The sequence below is a fragment of the Myripristis murdjan genome, chromosome 9 (assembly GCF_902150065.1).
Source record: "Myripristis murdjan chromosome 9, fMyrMur1.1, whole genome shotgun sequence".
Taxonomy (NCBI): Eukaryota; Metazoa; Chordata; class Actinopteri; order Holocentriformes; family Holocentridae; genus Myripristis; species Myripristis murdjan.
In genome coordinates, this window is record NC_043988.1 from 23,229,835 (window position 1) to 23,247,396 (window position 17,562).

The 17,562-nt window shown below is 39.6% G+C and overlaps 1 protein-coding gene across 1 annotated transcript in view; it reads left to right on the plus strand.

Moving 5' to 3' along the window:
• The first annotated feature begins 925 nt into the window (after positions 1-925).
• Positions 926-17,562, plus strand: part of ghra (growth hormone receptor a) — a 36,253-nt gene continuing 19,616 nt past the window's right edge. The window contains exons 1-2 of the mRNA XM_030060980.1: positions 926-1,224; positions 13,631-13,752. Coding sequence (XP_029916840.1) covers positions 13,635-13,752 — 118 coding nt within the window. The 5' untranslated portion in view covers positions 926-1,224; positions 13,631-13,634. The remainder of the gene's footprint in view (positions 1,225-13,630; positions 13,753-17,562) is intronic.

Below are 17,562 nucleotides of genomic sequence, written 5' to 3' on the forward strand. Positions count from 1 at the left end.
ATGTGTGTTATTACATAAAATCGAAAGCACTGAATGGCCGGACTGTTATTTATACCTTTTTCTTCATAGTGCGTATTGAAACATATTTCTAAACATTTTAGACCTATATGGAGAATAGGACTGTTTTCTTTATGGTCAAATGTTGCAGACTACGACCCTGAGTTTACTACCCTATTTTTGTTGTTGTTGTTGTTGTTGTTGTTGTTGTTGTTGTTGTTACTGGTGTTCATTTCGCAATCACAGTCACAAAAACAGGTTACTGTGACATTAAAAAAATGTGATGACCAGGCCAGGGAGCTAATTTGGTTTCTAAACTTATTTAATGTCGAATGTGTCTGGAATTGTATGACGGAAACTATGTTCAAACCATGGAAAGTGAATTTGAAACTGATTAGCATTCAATTTCTATGGTACAAACAGATATAATACAATGTGGTTACTATACAGACGAATCACTTTTCCAAGTTGTGGTTGCGCAGTTGCTTGGTTATAAGGGAGAGGCGTCAAGCAGGACAGATATCCAGAGTCAAGCCAGAAGGTGGGCGTTTTTTTGTCTTCAAAATAAAGCTAAATAAATTAATAAATATGCCCACAGCGCATCAAAGTGTGAATTCAGAGACCTTATTCCAGTAAATATGCAGTGAAACTACAGCTTCTACACAGGTTGTCTTTTAAATGCATGAACAAGGCTATTTTATTTTCTGGTGAAGTGAGAAACAGCAATGCATTTTCATTACACTTCTATTCTTTCTTTACACTTTGGTTCTTTGCTGTTACTCAAAAAGCGACGCAACACATGCTCGTTAATTAGAGTTTTATTTTGAAGGCTGGGACCGGCAGTCGTGCATTTACAGCCTGGCTGGCTTGACTCCGCTGTGATGGAGCAGCCTGGATTTTTGGCGGAGGAGGGCGCTTCACCGTCGTGTGGGACACACACACACAGCCTCTGTCTCACGGCTAGCGAGTGTCTCTCGCTCTCCAAGTGGAGGATGAACTGAACACCAGATCGCCTGTAATCGGCAATAGGGAAGGGACAGCCAAATTAATGACTGAGTAATGTAAAAATCTGTCTTTGCGCACAAGACAGATCCAGAGTCCTTGGCGAGTAAGTGGAGAAGCAGGGCTTTTCGTGCCTGTTGTTCAGAACTGGCCATCTGATGAACAAGTTCTGAAAAGTCGATCCGCACTATCCTTGCAGTTTTTCAGCTGACAACTTCGTGTTGAGTAAGTGAGTTTATGTTTTACATGTTATACAGTGCGTGTTTGGACATAATTTTGTTCGTCTGTGTTTCTCGGAACTGTGGGATTGATAGTTTGCAGTTTAGGCATGGAACGGGAAACTTTAAGTCATTACCTTACTTGTTGCATAGTCTTTTTCTTCAACCATCAGGACTCAGCATGTACTAACTACTTGACTCGACTAATGATGAACTACAATTACCTCTCATACAAACAGTGTCCAGATTACTTAGAAGTATTCCTCCCCTTTGCGGAAAAGGGGTGAAAGTTTGTGTGGCAAGACGTGATTGACATGACAGCTTATGGTCTGTATTTTTTTGGCTGATTTACCCACGTTAACCTCGTATGAGACCTCCTGAGCATACCACCTCTTGCGGAATTCGCGCTGTGCGCTGCACGCCTTGTTCCACAGCACACACATGCAACTGCAACCCAGAGGATCAAACTTGAGGATGAGACCTCTGACTGAAATCAAGCTTAATCTTGATGTTATTAAAAGAGAAAACCTCAGCGTCAGAATGAAGAAAACAGCCACAATCAGCTTTTTTTCTGCTCTGCAATATTCTTTACATGGGGGCAGGTTATTGATGACATGATGTGTGTTTGGTTCAGAGAGCATAATATGCCTGCTGATGTTAGAAAGGTCGCACATGCATGCAAGCAATTCAGATTCATGTCATTGAAAAGGCAAAAAGGATTGCCATGATGTATGGGAGTGTGTGATGTTTATGAAAATTACATTTTTCCCTCATTCCCCTTTGTTTGAATTACAACTCAATACATCAGCTTTACTGAGTTGTCAAAGCGTCTCATGTGCAGTTTGTTTTTCCTCGGTCAGTTGGTTAACATATGGTTGTAAGATTCTAAGAGAACGTCTTTTCCTCCCCTGCTGTATTTTAATTGAGTGCCAAAGTGCATTGAGGTCTACAGAACAAACTTAGCTTCTATTAAAGGCCTGTTTCAGCTCCGCCTCAGGGAGGAATTATTTGGAAATTCAAAAATATCCATCTTTTCATCTCTCAGAATAGTCAAAGATCCCTTTAGGTACACATTCTGTGTAATACTGTGCCTTTTTAGCTGAACTGAAAGAGTTGTTTTGCTCCTAATACATTTCAATCCGGATGATGAAAAGAATGACATTTTATTAATCAAAAACAAAGCAAGTAATCAATTTTATATGTATTTAATTGTAATTATTCTTATTAATGTATTTACTTTAAAACTTGTCTTAATAGTGTTCCTCTGTGAGGCTTTGGATCATTCTTTTAATCTCCATAATTTTATGAGGCTGTGTATAACACTGTATGGAAAAAATGTCCACCGGATGGCATCACTCAAGAGGACAAATTCATCAACACTCAGTGACTCTTTTGCAGTTTGATATCTGTGATATTATATATTATCGGAAAGTTATTTGTTAGTGAAGATTGTACAGTTCAGTTTACATATTTACAAGTTTAGAGGATGTATACTTTAAAGGATTTGTAGAGAGAATGTGTTGCAACAGTCAGTGAGCTACTAATGCAGGGTAAATGCATGACGTGGGACTTGTGCAGTGGCAAGGGTGTTTTAATAGATGATGCGAGGAGTTTTTAGAGTCCTACTGCCATCAATTCCCGTCTCAGTGTTCACTACCCTCCCACATAGAACACTAAGTGTGGCTGTTATGCTCTACACCGTCTGACAGCTCAACAGCACTCCACAAGCCATTAGATTCAGACATACATGTGCACACATGCTCTGCAGAAATGTGTGTAGTTGTCAGTGTGTGTGTGTGTGTGTGTGCGTGTGTGTTTGTGTGCGCATGCTTGCCATAAAGAGAAGGAGAAACACCAGAATTTAGAGTGTGTTAGAAAGGTACATTCTGTGCGTTTACATAAGTGGTCGTCCAAAGCAACGAGTGGGTTGATGAGTACTTTTATTTATTCAGTAAAATAAAACTGAACTATACAGCCTTTAGCCATTAAGATTTGCTATTCAACAAGGTGTGAAAAAATAGTAAAGAAAATGAAGTTGCAAATGTATTGCACGTGGCATGAAATTCGAATTATCTTCATATTTGCTGGATTTCTGAAATTATATATTGTGATTATTATAAATTATGAGGACTCCTGTTTTTAAAAGTAAGGTCCATATCATCATTTGATCAGTTGGGATTATCTGTCAGCGATTGCAGCCAACTGCCCTCCCTATGTCTTCCTAACCATTGCATTTTTTTTTTTTTTTTTTTTTTTTTTTTTTTGCCAAACAAACACTTTATATATTTTAGTTAAGGGTGAGAACCTTTGCATGCTCATGCACGTGCTCACATACATAGTATGGAATGTTGCAGACATTTTCCACACAGATCAATTTTCAGATGTGTACAGCACACACTGTCATTGTCTCCATCAATCTCATTCTGTCCTGCTTGCCCTTCCTTTCTTTCTCTAGCTCTGAAACACTGTGTCATATTCACACATAAACATCATATGCATATGTACACACAAACATCCACTAGTTCTTTCTCTCTCTCCCTCCACCATGCACATACACTTTAGCTGGGTTTGCAGATGTGTGTCCTGATCAGCTTCCAGCAGAGCCTCTTCTCATGCCAGTGTGCTGACTCTGAGTTTTCCACTCTCTCTTATGAAATGAGAGTAGGATACATAAGAGCCATCCAATGGCTAGACCTGAATGCCTCTGAGCGCACATATACAAACATATGTGCATGTGCACGCTTGCATTCATGCACGCACATGCTTATGCGCTTGCACATATTTTACTGCATGTATGCTACAAAACACACGCCAAAGGTTAATAAATACATGCAACAGTGTAAGGCCTAGTGGGAGCAGCTGGGTGCGCAGCAGCTTTTGGGCCCCACCCCTTGCCTATAAGCAGTCCTTCTAGTGTGAACTCTCCCTCACCAGTATCTGGTGCAACATGCAGGCTCATGTTAAAGTCTGTGGCATGTTTACTCAAATCTTGTTTACTTTACAGAAAGGGGTTGTTGGTGGCAGGGGTGGTGATGGGCAGAAAATCTATTTGCATGGTCCTTGTGCAGTTGTTGAGGGGAGCAACAGTGGACCTTGAACTACACTGTGTCGTTATCTGTAAACTTCTGGTTTTAAGGCTATGATCAATTTTGATGGGCTGTTGCACAGGATATAAGTGAAAATACATTAAGAGACCGTCATGTGATCAAAGAGTGTAACCTTATCCAAGTTTAGTGTCAATCAATTACTCAGTTTGAAGAGGTATTGAAATCACTCTATGAAGTGAATCAGGAAAATCAGGTACTTGGAAATCCTTTAATATTGACACAGAGTGAAACACGTTTTGTGTTGCCACTGTGTGAAAAAAAATTGAAAAGGTTATTACAAACGTCTTTGTTATATTGCCGTGATTATAGATACCGGAATTCTATGACATAGCTCCCATTAAGGCAGATAACACCCTGACCTAACATTTCATTTGGTTTCATCATGCAATCTGTAAATTTTGTTGATGGTTTTTTTTTTTTTTTCTTTCCAGTGATGCTAAATAACGCATTTTTCAAATTAAATCAAACCATTTGCTCCTCCTAAACCAGTTTATTCAGATTGACTCTCTCCCAGTAGCCCATAGAAGAGTGTTAATCGGCCATGGTTGAATTTCAGTCTGGCTTTCCTTGAGAAGTCAGACCCCAGTACCTTGAGAAATGTTTTTAAAAGACGGCATGGCTAGTATCTCAGTCCAGCATTCCAGAGTAATTAACTGTATTGATTCTCATCTTCCATTAATTCCACTTTAGCCCCCAAATGCCCCAGTGAACTAAACACTCTTATTTTGGAGTGGTAGAGGATTAATGAGGATAAATGGGCTCTAGTAGATGAGAAGAAACAATTGGATAGCCATTAATAAAGAAAGGAGGTTTAGTGAGAGAAAGAGCAGAAACGTATCAATGGCAAAGACATCCCATTCAAACCAATGACCAAACACTACGCTAGGCATCATAGAAACACATAAGGCACATAAGACTGATGTAAATACACAGCATACACAGCACTTCTGCTCTGCTGAAGTGTCCTTGAGCAAGTGCTTAATCCCTTCTATGTCCAGGTGCACTCATCTGGACTAGAAACTCATCCCTTGCTCTAGATAAAAATGTGCGAACTTGTTCTTTGTAACTTGTACCTCTTCTGTCATTTATCTGGTGCTACAAATGAGTGACTGGGGTCCAGTATTGGGGCTGTTACAAAGAAAGAAAAATTCATTACACATTACTCATGATTTTTTCAAAAAGTAACAAATGACTTACTATTCCTGGAGAAAAGTAATTAGTAACACTACTATTATATTACTTTTGCATTACAAACAAAAACACGTGTGCTACTTGCATTCATTGGGCTAATAAGTACCAGCTGATTCTAAATAATGAAACAAAAGAAAAAAAAAAAAAAAAACATGCTATGTGCAAATTTTAGCCCTTTTACTAATGCATAGTCTGCATTACTGCTGATTCTCCAAGCCATTTTTTCACAGATTATGTGGCATTATGATGTATTACCTGTTCACTAGATGTTTCTGTTGGATTTCTGCTCCAGTTACTTGGCTTACTCATGACTGTTGTGAGAATGTGATTTGATTATGGATGTCAAGTATAGGCCACCACATGCTGTGCCAAAAACTTGATATCGTTGCAATTCCTGAGTCACCAGTAGAGGTCAATCACTTATTAATGCCTCTTGAGCCACTGTATTATCACTGTTGTTTTTATGTTCCTTACAAAAAATACATTTTTGGAAGCTGGACTGTTTTTGTTTGGTTCCACTGAACAATGTCACAATGAATGTAGCCAAAAGTTATTTGGGTGGCAAGCCTTAAGTTACTGACATCAGTAGTGTTAAATGCAATGGCTTTATGTAGACGTAGACTTTCATGAGTATAGGTGCTTACAAGTGCAACTGGAGCCACCCAGTGAAACAGCAGACTCAAAATCTGCACGGTACGGACGTCAGCCAACTGTGGTTGAATCCCATTCTGAATGACTACAGCTTTGATTGCACTGTACATGGAATGGCACACTCATTCTGCGTCTCAGTAGTCACATACAATTAGGTTTCAAATACCCATTCACCCAAAAATGTACAAGAACACAGCCACAGTTACCCAAGTCCGGATGTTGGAAGTCATTCATATTTTGGCAAGTGTTAATTGCTATTGAGATGAAACCTAGCAAGTGATACACCGAGCGAACAGGGGGATCTTTAACTACACTAACTTACAATGTTTACATGACCTTGCTAACTAGTTAAATGTCAGCAAACTAATAGTATAAAAAGCATTACAGCTGCTACTGACTACCATAGCTATCAAAGTGGAGAGATAACCTCCCTAAGCCCTCAGTAAAATAACTGATTTGAAATTTACGCTCATACTTAACATGTAAATTAGAAATTGATGCATGTTACGTAACACCAACAAAATAGCAGCCCAGTGATGGGAGCGGAAAGGAGCAGATTATCCACCATCTGATGATTGATTACATCATTTACAAATATTCTTAATTATGTGTAAGAGTATCATTTTACGTTTGTTTGTAATAACAATGGTAGAATACTTGATGTGCTTTTTTTGCAATGGAGTCAAATACTTTTTCAGACATTTTGATATTTGCAATTACCCAGAGGGCTTACAGTGAAATAGCAGGTGGAGTTTAGTGTCTTGCTCAAGAAGACTTAATGGGCCTTTACTCAAGAATTCCTGAAAGGTCCTGAGGTGTGTATTTTCTGGAGGCTTGGCTCTCTGTGAGGAGCTTTGTTTAGTTTAGTTTATTAAATTTATTGATATCAGGGACCATGTACAAAACGCATTAATCTCAAACAAAGAGAAAAAATGCTGTGTACCAAATTTAGCTACGAGCTACTTTCCAGTTGTTGTTCCCGGGCAGGTGATCAGAAACAATAAAACACTGAGTAAAACCTATCGTCTCCATGACAAATGGAACCAACAACCTTTTGACACTCATGCAGGCATATGCATGCACTCACATACACACACACACACACACACACGCAGATTTCATAGGAATAAACACAAGGCAAAATACAACATACATCCAAAATACATACATTTATCCCAAGTTATAAAAGCAGGTTGTCAAAATATCAAATCAGTGCTGACAAGAGTGGTTACTTAAAATCCATTTTGTAACTTTACAGGAGAAAATGTGGAAATCTGTGCATGTTTTCAGACTGACAGGAAGGTTATCCCATTATTTAATGGCTTTAAAAGAAAAAGCTATGCAAAGGCTGAGCCTTGTGTAGGGAAGCTACATCCTCCCATTGAACCAGACCTTGAAGCTCTGCTCATTATTTGCTCAGAGTGGAGCCGAACAAAGCTCTTCCGCGCTGGAGGTGCAGCATTATGGATTATTTTATGCGCTAAACGGACATCTGAATACAAAATTAAGTTGTCAAAGCTTAACTTTTTTAATTTAACGAGTGTATGATGTGCCTGCTATGCGTGTCTTTGGCTGTGAGGACAGGTTATTGTTTAATCACCCACCCCAGACATTCTGTCAGACCTTTTTCTGCCCCTCACTCCTCCTCTGTACCAAGCACTTGACTCCACTCATTCAGCCACCAGGACAGTCTGGTGTAACTGGAGAGGTGAAAGAGAGAGAGACAGACAGAGAGAGGCTATGTTAAAACTTGTGTAAACTTCTTGGTCACAATCTAGCAGCCACTCCTTGTGATCTTGTGAGTGTGTGTGGTTGTGCTTGTGTAACCTGGGTGTCCCACACAGAGCAACTTTGTCACCTCATCATGGATTGAGAGTACAAGGTGTCATGACATGGGGTAAAAATCCCGTTGAAGGGTTACCTCATTTTTGTGAGGGTATACGTGTTTGTGCATGCGCTGATATATTTACACAGACATGTCAGTCAATATAGATTAATGTCAATGTTTACACATCTGCTTGCAGCTTTCCCAAAGCAAACAACCACACAGAATGGTGAGCATTGACTCCAAATGATAATTTATATATTTCTTTTCAGGATTATTTAGATACTAAAAGATAAACATTGTTATATATTTATTTATTACAAATATATCTTGTCAATTTTTTAAAACTTACCTAGTAGTGCTAATAATAAAACAACTATGGTTGTTAGCAACTCTCACCAAAGTCACCAAAGCTGCTGCAAAGTAAACAGTCATGTTTATCAAACTGTCATCTGGTACCGAGGTTCAAAGGACAACTTGATACTTTGGGCTTAATAACAGACTGTTGATCAAAATTCAGAAAACATATTGGAATCCATCAAACACCATCAACAAGTGCAGCTTAGCATATTAGTTACATGCAAGTTTATAAATAATGACTTATCAGTTGGTTCTTGAAATAAGATACGGTGTTTATAGATAGACACTATACCCACGCTCCTTGCATGCAATATAATGAAGAGTCATGAAGCAAAGTGCCACACATGGCAGTCATTTTTTACAAAGTAGAAAGCGGCTGTTTGAGTCTGACCTGCACATTTTGATAGCGGAGGTCTGTTAAAGGTTTTGCTGTGTAAGTCTGTTGCTTGTAGCTCCTCGCCTCTTCTGCCAAATGATTCCTCAGCGGGGTGCACTGAGCTCACGCTGCCTTGTTCTGTCCTAAAACAAATCTCACCAATTTGTTTTTTTGTAGTTAGTTAGTTTGGTGAAATTAGTTTTTTAATTTCACCATGAGTCGAGTCTTTCTCCGTGGCAACAGACATTACTTGCTCATTGGGAATGGGAGTTTTTTATCATATGTAAACACATCAAAGCAATGAACCAGAAACCCATACAAAACAGCAATGTATAAAAAATGATTTAACAACTGGTCTTCACAGAAGTATAATATACCAGACGAGAAATACTGGAAATGTTGATCCCAAAATACTGCTGAAACAACATGCAAGGCTTCATGTGGTGATGCCCAATTATGTTAACCATTAACTATGAAAATATCTGCAAAGTTTGATTCTGTTTAGATCTCAACAGCTGTGAGTTGTTCATGTTTGTAGCACACAGGCAGATATACAGGAGCAAACAGATAACCCCTGTTTGTGCTTTGCACAGCATGAATGTAATAACTGTTTCTGCAGGCAAGTTCCTCCAAAGTTCAGGGATCGCAACTTGAAAATACTCAATCGCTTTCTGGAATAGACAGCTGTTCACTGTTTCAAATTAGTAAAATAAACTCATCCAGGCGTTGGATCTGTGATCAAAAAGGCAAGCAAGAAATATCATCTCTGGATGACAAGGGGGAGACAGATAAGTCTCTTACAATTTATTATGTTTTCTTTCTCTCATCATCATCCAGAGTATCATACTTTTAACTATGAATAGAATGCTCAGAAAATGGAGTAGACCATAAAACTTCAAAACAGTTAGACAGTCTGAAAAACACACTGGCAAAAAGGCCTAATAATAAAAAGAAACTATCGTGGACTTCAAGCAGTTGCTATAGCTCTGATACAGGCATGTGTTCCAGTGTAGTACTAAAATTACAACTGCAACGTATTCACCCTTTTCTGCAAGCTAAAATCAAAATGGTGTGTTGTGCAAAACTGGAATGACCGGTAGATGAAAATAGTACAATATTTCAAACAACCCATTTTGAAGACAGAAAAACAGCGCAGCAATGGTTCACTGTTGCTTGCTGCATAGTAAAAAATTGGCAGTCAACAAGACTGTACCCGTGTTCAGCTTGGCTGTTTAATTTTCTCAAGTTACGATCACCAAATAAATGTTTTAGGAGGTTATTCAATATCCTGACTCTTCTATGCCTCTGTAGTAGAATTTGTCCAGAGAAATATATTCTGGATATTTGCCAAAGCTCTTTTTTTTCAGTTTTTTCAAAGTTAGGACCCCCCATGCCCACAAAATTGACCTTTCACCTCTCAGGTTCAAGACCTACATGCAACAAAACAAGATAAACAAGTATATTCAATGAAATGAATGCAGAATATTATACAGTGTAGCCATAGCCGGAGTCTTGTTGGCTCTTATTGCTTTCCCTTTGGAGGAACCTCAAACTAAACTTGGCCTTGCCACATCAGCCTGTGTGTGTGTGTGTGTGTGTGTGTGTGTGTGCCACACACGTGTGTGCGTGCATGTGTATGTGATTGCGCTTGTCTTGTGAGGCCATGGAAGAAACTAACACAAAGCGATGAAGTGACCTCTCACCCCCTGCCCTTTCTTTTTTTTGCCTCACCCTCATACCATCACCACATCTACTCCTACCCTCTTCAATCCTCCCTTGCTGGCTCCTTTTCCACAAACGCTGATGATTAACACACATGTAGTGTGAGATAGAGGAGGCAGGCATGGTGTGTGTGTGTGGCTGTGGGGTGGCAAGTTTAAATGTGTAAGTGTGCACGTGTCTGTACAAGAGTGTGTGTTTATGTTTTAGTATGTGCGTTTGTGTGTGCAATTGTGCATGATGAATGCACAATGTGTGTGTGTGTGTGTGTGTGTGTGTGTGTGTGTTAGGGCAGGGGTACTAGGAGGAGGATTGACCACAGGGGCCTTAAATGTTTACCAAGGAACCCCAGGAGGCCCGGGCTCAACCTCCCTCTTTCCTGATTGGCTTAGACAACCTTCCCGCTAGCCTGAGGGCCTCCCATTGGCTGAGAGAGAAAGAGGAATGGGGGAGAAATGTGCAGCAGAAGAAGATGAAGCACAGGACTCGGCAGAGCTTTCACAGACACTTTCACATGATGGAGGGGGCGAAGAGAGGGGAGACTAATATAGGGATTAACATGAGGCCACATGTTAGAATGGAAGGGCTTTTTGGCCCTCTTTTATAATACTTGGGTTTCTCTGCTGATTAAAGAATGTTAGGCTCTGAACAAAAACAATGTGGAATGAAAGAGGAGGACAGAATTGGAGACCTTCCTAAGTAAAAGAGAAAAGTGGTTCAAAAGTCCTCATCGGAGGGTTGTTGAATTCACCGTAATAACATTATTTTAATTTTGCTTGAAAGGAGAGTAGTTCCATGTGTATTTAATCCTTATTAAATAAATGGAAGACTGTTAGGACTGAGGGCTAAGGAGGGTCGGAGGTTTATATAAGCAGAAACTTGGGGAGAGGAGGAGTAGTTGCAGTCATGGATTTAAGATTGAGCATTTCTGTTTGGCCAAGCAAGCCTGCTGCTTCACAAACGGTCCAGCCTTGAATCCTTGCATTGTATCCGTATGGTGTGTGGACACTTGGCATGTATGCACACGCGCGCGCACACACACACACAGCACATGTTTATGTTAACTGAATGTCTTTGTATGAGTCAGAGCCTCAAGGGAACTTGTAAGGTTACACAGGGACATTGTGGGTAGTCCAGCTTCATAATTTAGTCACAAGTTAAAATCACCATTTGTTCATTGTAAATCCAAATGTACCCAATCCCTCATTTTATATGCTTAGTGTATAATGTATGGTATTATCTGCAGACAAGTTCCTCCAAATGATAACAGCACTTTTAATCACTTTCCCCTCAGCTTTTTACTGAGTTGCTGAGTTAGGTTCTGGAAAACACTATCCAACTGTGTGGATTTTGAATGTTTGCCTGAGATGGCCACATCGTTGCTCAACAGTTGTAAATCTTGACGAGTTGCTCAGCATGAGCAATTGAATTTGGTTCCAGTTGCTTGTTGAATTTTCTGTTTTCTGTATAACTTTCCACTGTGTAATCACAAAGGAAAAAAAATACCATAAAACAATCATCCAAGAAATCCTAAATCTTACGTAGTCCAAAAAAAATGTGTTTTTCCCCCTAAATTTCCTTAAGGACAGTTTGACCTACACAGCTCACTATAGCCTTATGTTTGTCCCTGTGGTTTAGTAAGATTCCCACTTTTCTTTTGCTCAAAATAAACCACTGGTAACATTACAATTCAAGCCTCTTTAAAAGCCAGGAAAAATACTGGCTCTACTAAGCCCTAAGTAGAATGGTCTCCAGGTTCTAGGTTGTTGTACAGCAAGGATGTGAGGTACAGCTGTAAATAGCTGAGGGTGCGGGCAGAGAGTTTGGCCTATATTTAGAGGTTGGACCTGACTGGTAGAAACTGTCCAGCAACACCACCTTACTGTCCAGCAACCATTTGTCACTGTGTTTCAGTATTTCGGGCCATATACAGACATCCTATTTTAATTTTAAGTAGATGGTGTGGATGAGAGAGACTGTCACCACATTTCTGTGTTAAAGGTTTTGTTGGGAAACTATTTTGGTTTTAGAAGAGCTTTCTGGCGCAGGGAAATATGTGACTACATTGGTCTTTGGCACAGGCGTTGCCAAGATCTCTTTCTTGCTTACATTTTGTTTCTTGAAAGAGGTTATTATAACAAGTGGGTGTTCCTCTGATGCAATTCAAATAAGAAGTGTTCATATACCTGAATTGTGTAACATGGCCTTGGGCAGTGTTTCCCAGACTCAGGCCTGGCACTAATAACCGTCTTTCAGGGGGTAGTGAAGGAAAAACAGTTTCATTACACTGATATATTGTTCACTATTAGTTTGCACTGTGAGAGGTTATGAAAGAATGTCATTTTGATTATAGCTTTCATTCCTCTGGTTGTCATCTCTCAACCTGTTGTATAGACATGTATTCATTTTTGTCTGAAATGAGGCCAAACAATAAAATCCTCTCAGATGGAGGTCATTTGGGACACATTTTATGGGAACCCATGGTCTGAACAGTTTAAAATACCTTGTAATGACTTGTCATCTCAAGAATGAAGTGTACGTAGTTGTGTGCTGCTACATTTGTCATTCACTGTCACTGAAGTTTTCTACATTTCCCAACAGTGGCCCAGTAGGTGACAATCAGAATGTATGTGACAGAATAAGCAAACAGGGTAGCAAGATTCATGCAAGCAACTGTGGAGAATAGCAGCAGCGATATAGCATGATCATTAATCAGTGTTTCCCCTATAGGCACTGGTGGGCGCCACACCCACCAGTAGGACAGAGCCACCCACCACTAAATCTGGGCATTTTGTGCAGAGTATCGTAATATATGGTAATTTAAAATTAGTGCTATAAAATGTTTATCATGCAAATCTAGGGTTCCCATAAAATACTGACTCATTTTGTAATTGGAAGGATAAGAGTTTTTTTCTGTATTTTGGAGCCCTCCCCACCCCACCACACTCCGTGGTCAACAGTGCTTTAGTAACCACCACTAAGAAATTTCTAGGGGAAACACTGATTAATTGTACCCCCTCCCGTGTTAGGTATCTCTAGAGCCAGCTGAAAATAAATGGCAGCCACAATTTGTGTGCACAAGACAGAAAGAAAGTGGGAAAATAAATCGAGTGAAGGGATAGTATTGCTGTGCCTATGAAATTGTGCTGATAATTATCTAAACTGTGTCTTTGTCTCTCTCCAGCATCATGGCTGCCTCCTCATCCTCCTCCATCCTGCTCCTCTCCCTCCTCATTTCATCACTGGTTTGCCTCTCCACTCCAGGATCTGCATTTCTCATGGACGGTGGCCACATGACATCATCAGGTGGGTCATCAATGTTTTTATCATTTCACATCAGGGACACAAAGCAGGAGAAAACTTATGTTATAAGAGTGCATCAGGCCTCATTGGTCGATCTCAGTTTTATCAATGACCTATCAATCTCTGCACCTGCAGGTCATCAATCAAACATTAACAAATGTGATTTCAGTTTGGCGCGCAACATGCTGTTGACACTTGTTATCAAGTCTTATGTCAGACATCAGTTGCAGCATCCCGTATTTGCTCGGATTCATGTGGAAAGGTTCACTGTTGAGCAAACGCCACCCTTTCCTGGTTTGGCTTGTCAAACAGGCTAGTGATCAATAGAGTGCGGGTAAATATATGGCCTGGGCTTCTCTGTCAAAGTCCAGGGACAGAATGAGATGCAGGATGTTCAACCAGCTCATCTAGCTGTCACTGAACCATTTGAAATAATTAGGTGAAAGAATGCAGTGGTTGAGAAAGAAAGAATGGTCTTGTTTTTTAATATAATTTCACACGAGACCTCTAACAACCCCACAAGTAATCTAAAGTGACCACGATTAAGGAATGTCCAAATCAACAAAGTTATCTTTCACCACATAATTTTCACAATGTATGCACAGGGTTTGTTTGGTTAGTGCAAAACACAATCATGAAATGGACTTGGAGAAATAGCCTTGTGATGAATTGGCATCCACTTTGATGGACTCGGGCCACGGCAACTAGAACTGGGTGAAAGTGTGCAGCGTTACAGCCTTGGCCGAGCCCCTAGAATTCCTGTTTATTTAAAGTATATGCTAGAATAGCACATGATTTAAAAAAAATAAAAAAAATCCTAACAGTCAAGATACAGAAACAGCCATGAATGAATCACGACTGCTGTTTTGTTTGTCAAATCATTTTTCTCTCTTCAAAAATGAAGGTTGCCATTGGTTCTTGGGTTCTGCTCTCTCCTCATTCTTTTCTTTTTGTCTTGAATTATTTCTCTGTAGAGTGGACAAGCAACCGATTGCTGTGAAAACCTTTACATTAGTATGGGCTTGATTCAGACTATGTGGAGCTACATGGGTCATACTGTATGTTAACTGAGATTCACACATTTGAGTTGTTCCTTTTCATACTTGGATTACTTGATGTGTAGAATTAGAGGTATGCCTTTGCTTGAGCAGCTTATCCTAAATTTTGATTTATTTGTCTGTCAATTTGGTATGGCAGAAAATCTGGCCATAGATGTTTTGTTTTTCACGTCTCTCCTGACAAAAAAGCATGATATGTTAGGTTTCTTATATGAACATGTGAAATTTCCCATTTGCCATGTTATAATGATAATTTCCTGTTAGTTCTCTCGCTGCATGTGAAACTGTGTTTTCACAAGTGAAACCAATATATGTTGTGGCAGATGAAAACATGAGGGAGGAAAAAACAGCAGTGTTCAGTGACATTTTCACATCTGAGATAAAAACTGCTACGTACTGTGACATTTTCACATCACCAAAAATGTTTGGAAAACAACAGGATAGAATCTGTCTTTCAAAGTGCGACATTGCCTGACTCTATCTCGACCGTGTATTCTTGGGTGCATCTGCTCAGTGTCATTAAGGACTGTGCCAGACAGCATGAGACAGAGGTCTTAGATATCCCCACACCGCGCCTGGACACCCTGTCTGGCTGACGCAGCACCTGTTGCTAGAGCGGAAAGCTTGTGTGTTACCTGGAGTAACACGGCAAGAATGTTGGCTGTGCAGTCTGGCTTTGCAAATGAGTAACACAGCTCAGTGATCAAGCACCTGTCCATGTGGATGCACTGGGTGTTTGAAAAACTCAGCATATTTAGATGATTTCTCAGCATCTTCCACATGCCTGGGTACTGCCTTTCTGTCCTGAAGATCCCATTAAATCAAGACCGCATAAATGGCAGGACAGAGCTTGTTTATGTTGTTGTGGAGAGTCACCAGATAGGTTTAAATGCCATTCTTGTTATTCATATCCCAGCTAACAGCATTACTCAGACTAATTAATTTCATTCAAGTTCCTGTGACTCAGCAGTCCATAACCGATTTAATGTCTTGAAGATTTTTAGTTTTGAGGATTTGGCTTTCGGGCTGTGCTGTATATCACACTGTAAAGACTGACATATTCATCATCTGCGTTTCTGTGCATGTAAATTGGAACTGGCATGGTACAGTATATGAAAAAATAAATGAATACATAAATAAAAATAATAAACTTATACAGCACTTTTTGACAGCTCAAGGTATGAATGGCGCTGTATGAGCATACCTTCCCAAAACATGCTGGAGTGGGCATTTTTTTGTTTTCTGTATTTATGTTGTTCCTTTATTCACTCATCACTGTGTGTTTGTGTGTGTGTCTCATTGTACGATTTAAAGATTTCCTTGAGTACAAATTTCCATCAAGTCCTCATTGAAATCTCTGTTGTCCTGTTATGACACCCAGACTATTCTAAGATGTAGTGATAAGTGAACGGAGAGGCCAGAACCTGTCTTGTTGTGCATTACGCCATCTATTAACTAGCTGATTCAGGTTTTGTGAAAATAAACAAGTTAATGACTGTTCTGGCACTATAATTCAAGAGCAGGTGTTGTAAACATGTGCCTCTTTGCCCTACTGTTTTGGTGGTTGAACGAGGCCAGTTTGGCTTATACTTGCTAAAAGTCATCAGGTGCTAACAGGATGTCATGATGCTTGAAATTGCATAACTGATATTAGTATTCTGCTATTCCCGATATCTGATTCGATACCACGGGAAAAGCTGAAATCCCATTCAGCACTCGACCCTTTACGTAAAGAAGTTGTTTTGTATGAACATGAACAGGTAAGCATAAACTTTATGTTTCAAGAAATAAAAACATTCAGGCCACGCTAGAATAACACCATTGAGTTACAAGAGCAACATTGGCCTGTAGCCTTCAAGTAGGAAACAAAGCAACCCCATGAAATTACTTAAAATCAGAGGAACTGTATGCCCTGCCACAGTAGGCTATGTACAGTGGTGTTATTACATGCTCTCCATTTGATTTAAAATCCTGTAAGCATGAGTGCAACTTTAAGTGTTTCAGGTATTTTTAAGCGTACAGGCTACATTAGAAAACAACGCTGAGTCACAGAGTGAGGTATCAAGCTATAATGGTACCACAGACAGTAAAACACTAGTATTGAACTTGGTAAAAGGGGTGTCAAGTGATTATTTTTTGTGCAGTAGCTAGTATTGGATTAATCATTATTAATCACATTTTTTATATAAAAAATAAAAATGACTTGCTCGCCTACCCTTTCACTGTTGTATAGTGTTTGGAAACAACTGGTGCTCCTCAAAGGGCTTAATATGATGGATTTCCTGATGTAATCTGATGTTTTTCAGCCTTTAGCGTTCAACAGCGCTGATGGGCTGACAGTCGATGACAGTCCATTCCAATCCAGAGACTGCATCACTCAGTTTTACTGTGCTGACCTCTAACACACTCCACAAGTGCGGTTTTCCAGCAACACTGCTAGTAGTAACTTTTACTATTATGACTATTTGAAGCACTAAGCTTGCCAAAAAAAAAAAAAAAAAAAAGTGTGGCATTAGAAGATATTTTAAATTTGTTGTCTTTTGACAGAATGACATATCAATGTTGCAGTATTTCCATCTGATTTATTTCTGAAATAAAACTTGCCATCCAGCGAGCTACAGGTCATTTGTCATTTGTGTGTTATTGGTATTTGGTAGCATCTTCTGCATCCGCTGTGTGATGTGTGAGTTAAGTTTCAAAAGTGGGTTAAAGTTCAACATTGTGTTAATTTTTTAATAACGTGTAAAAAGGTCCT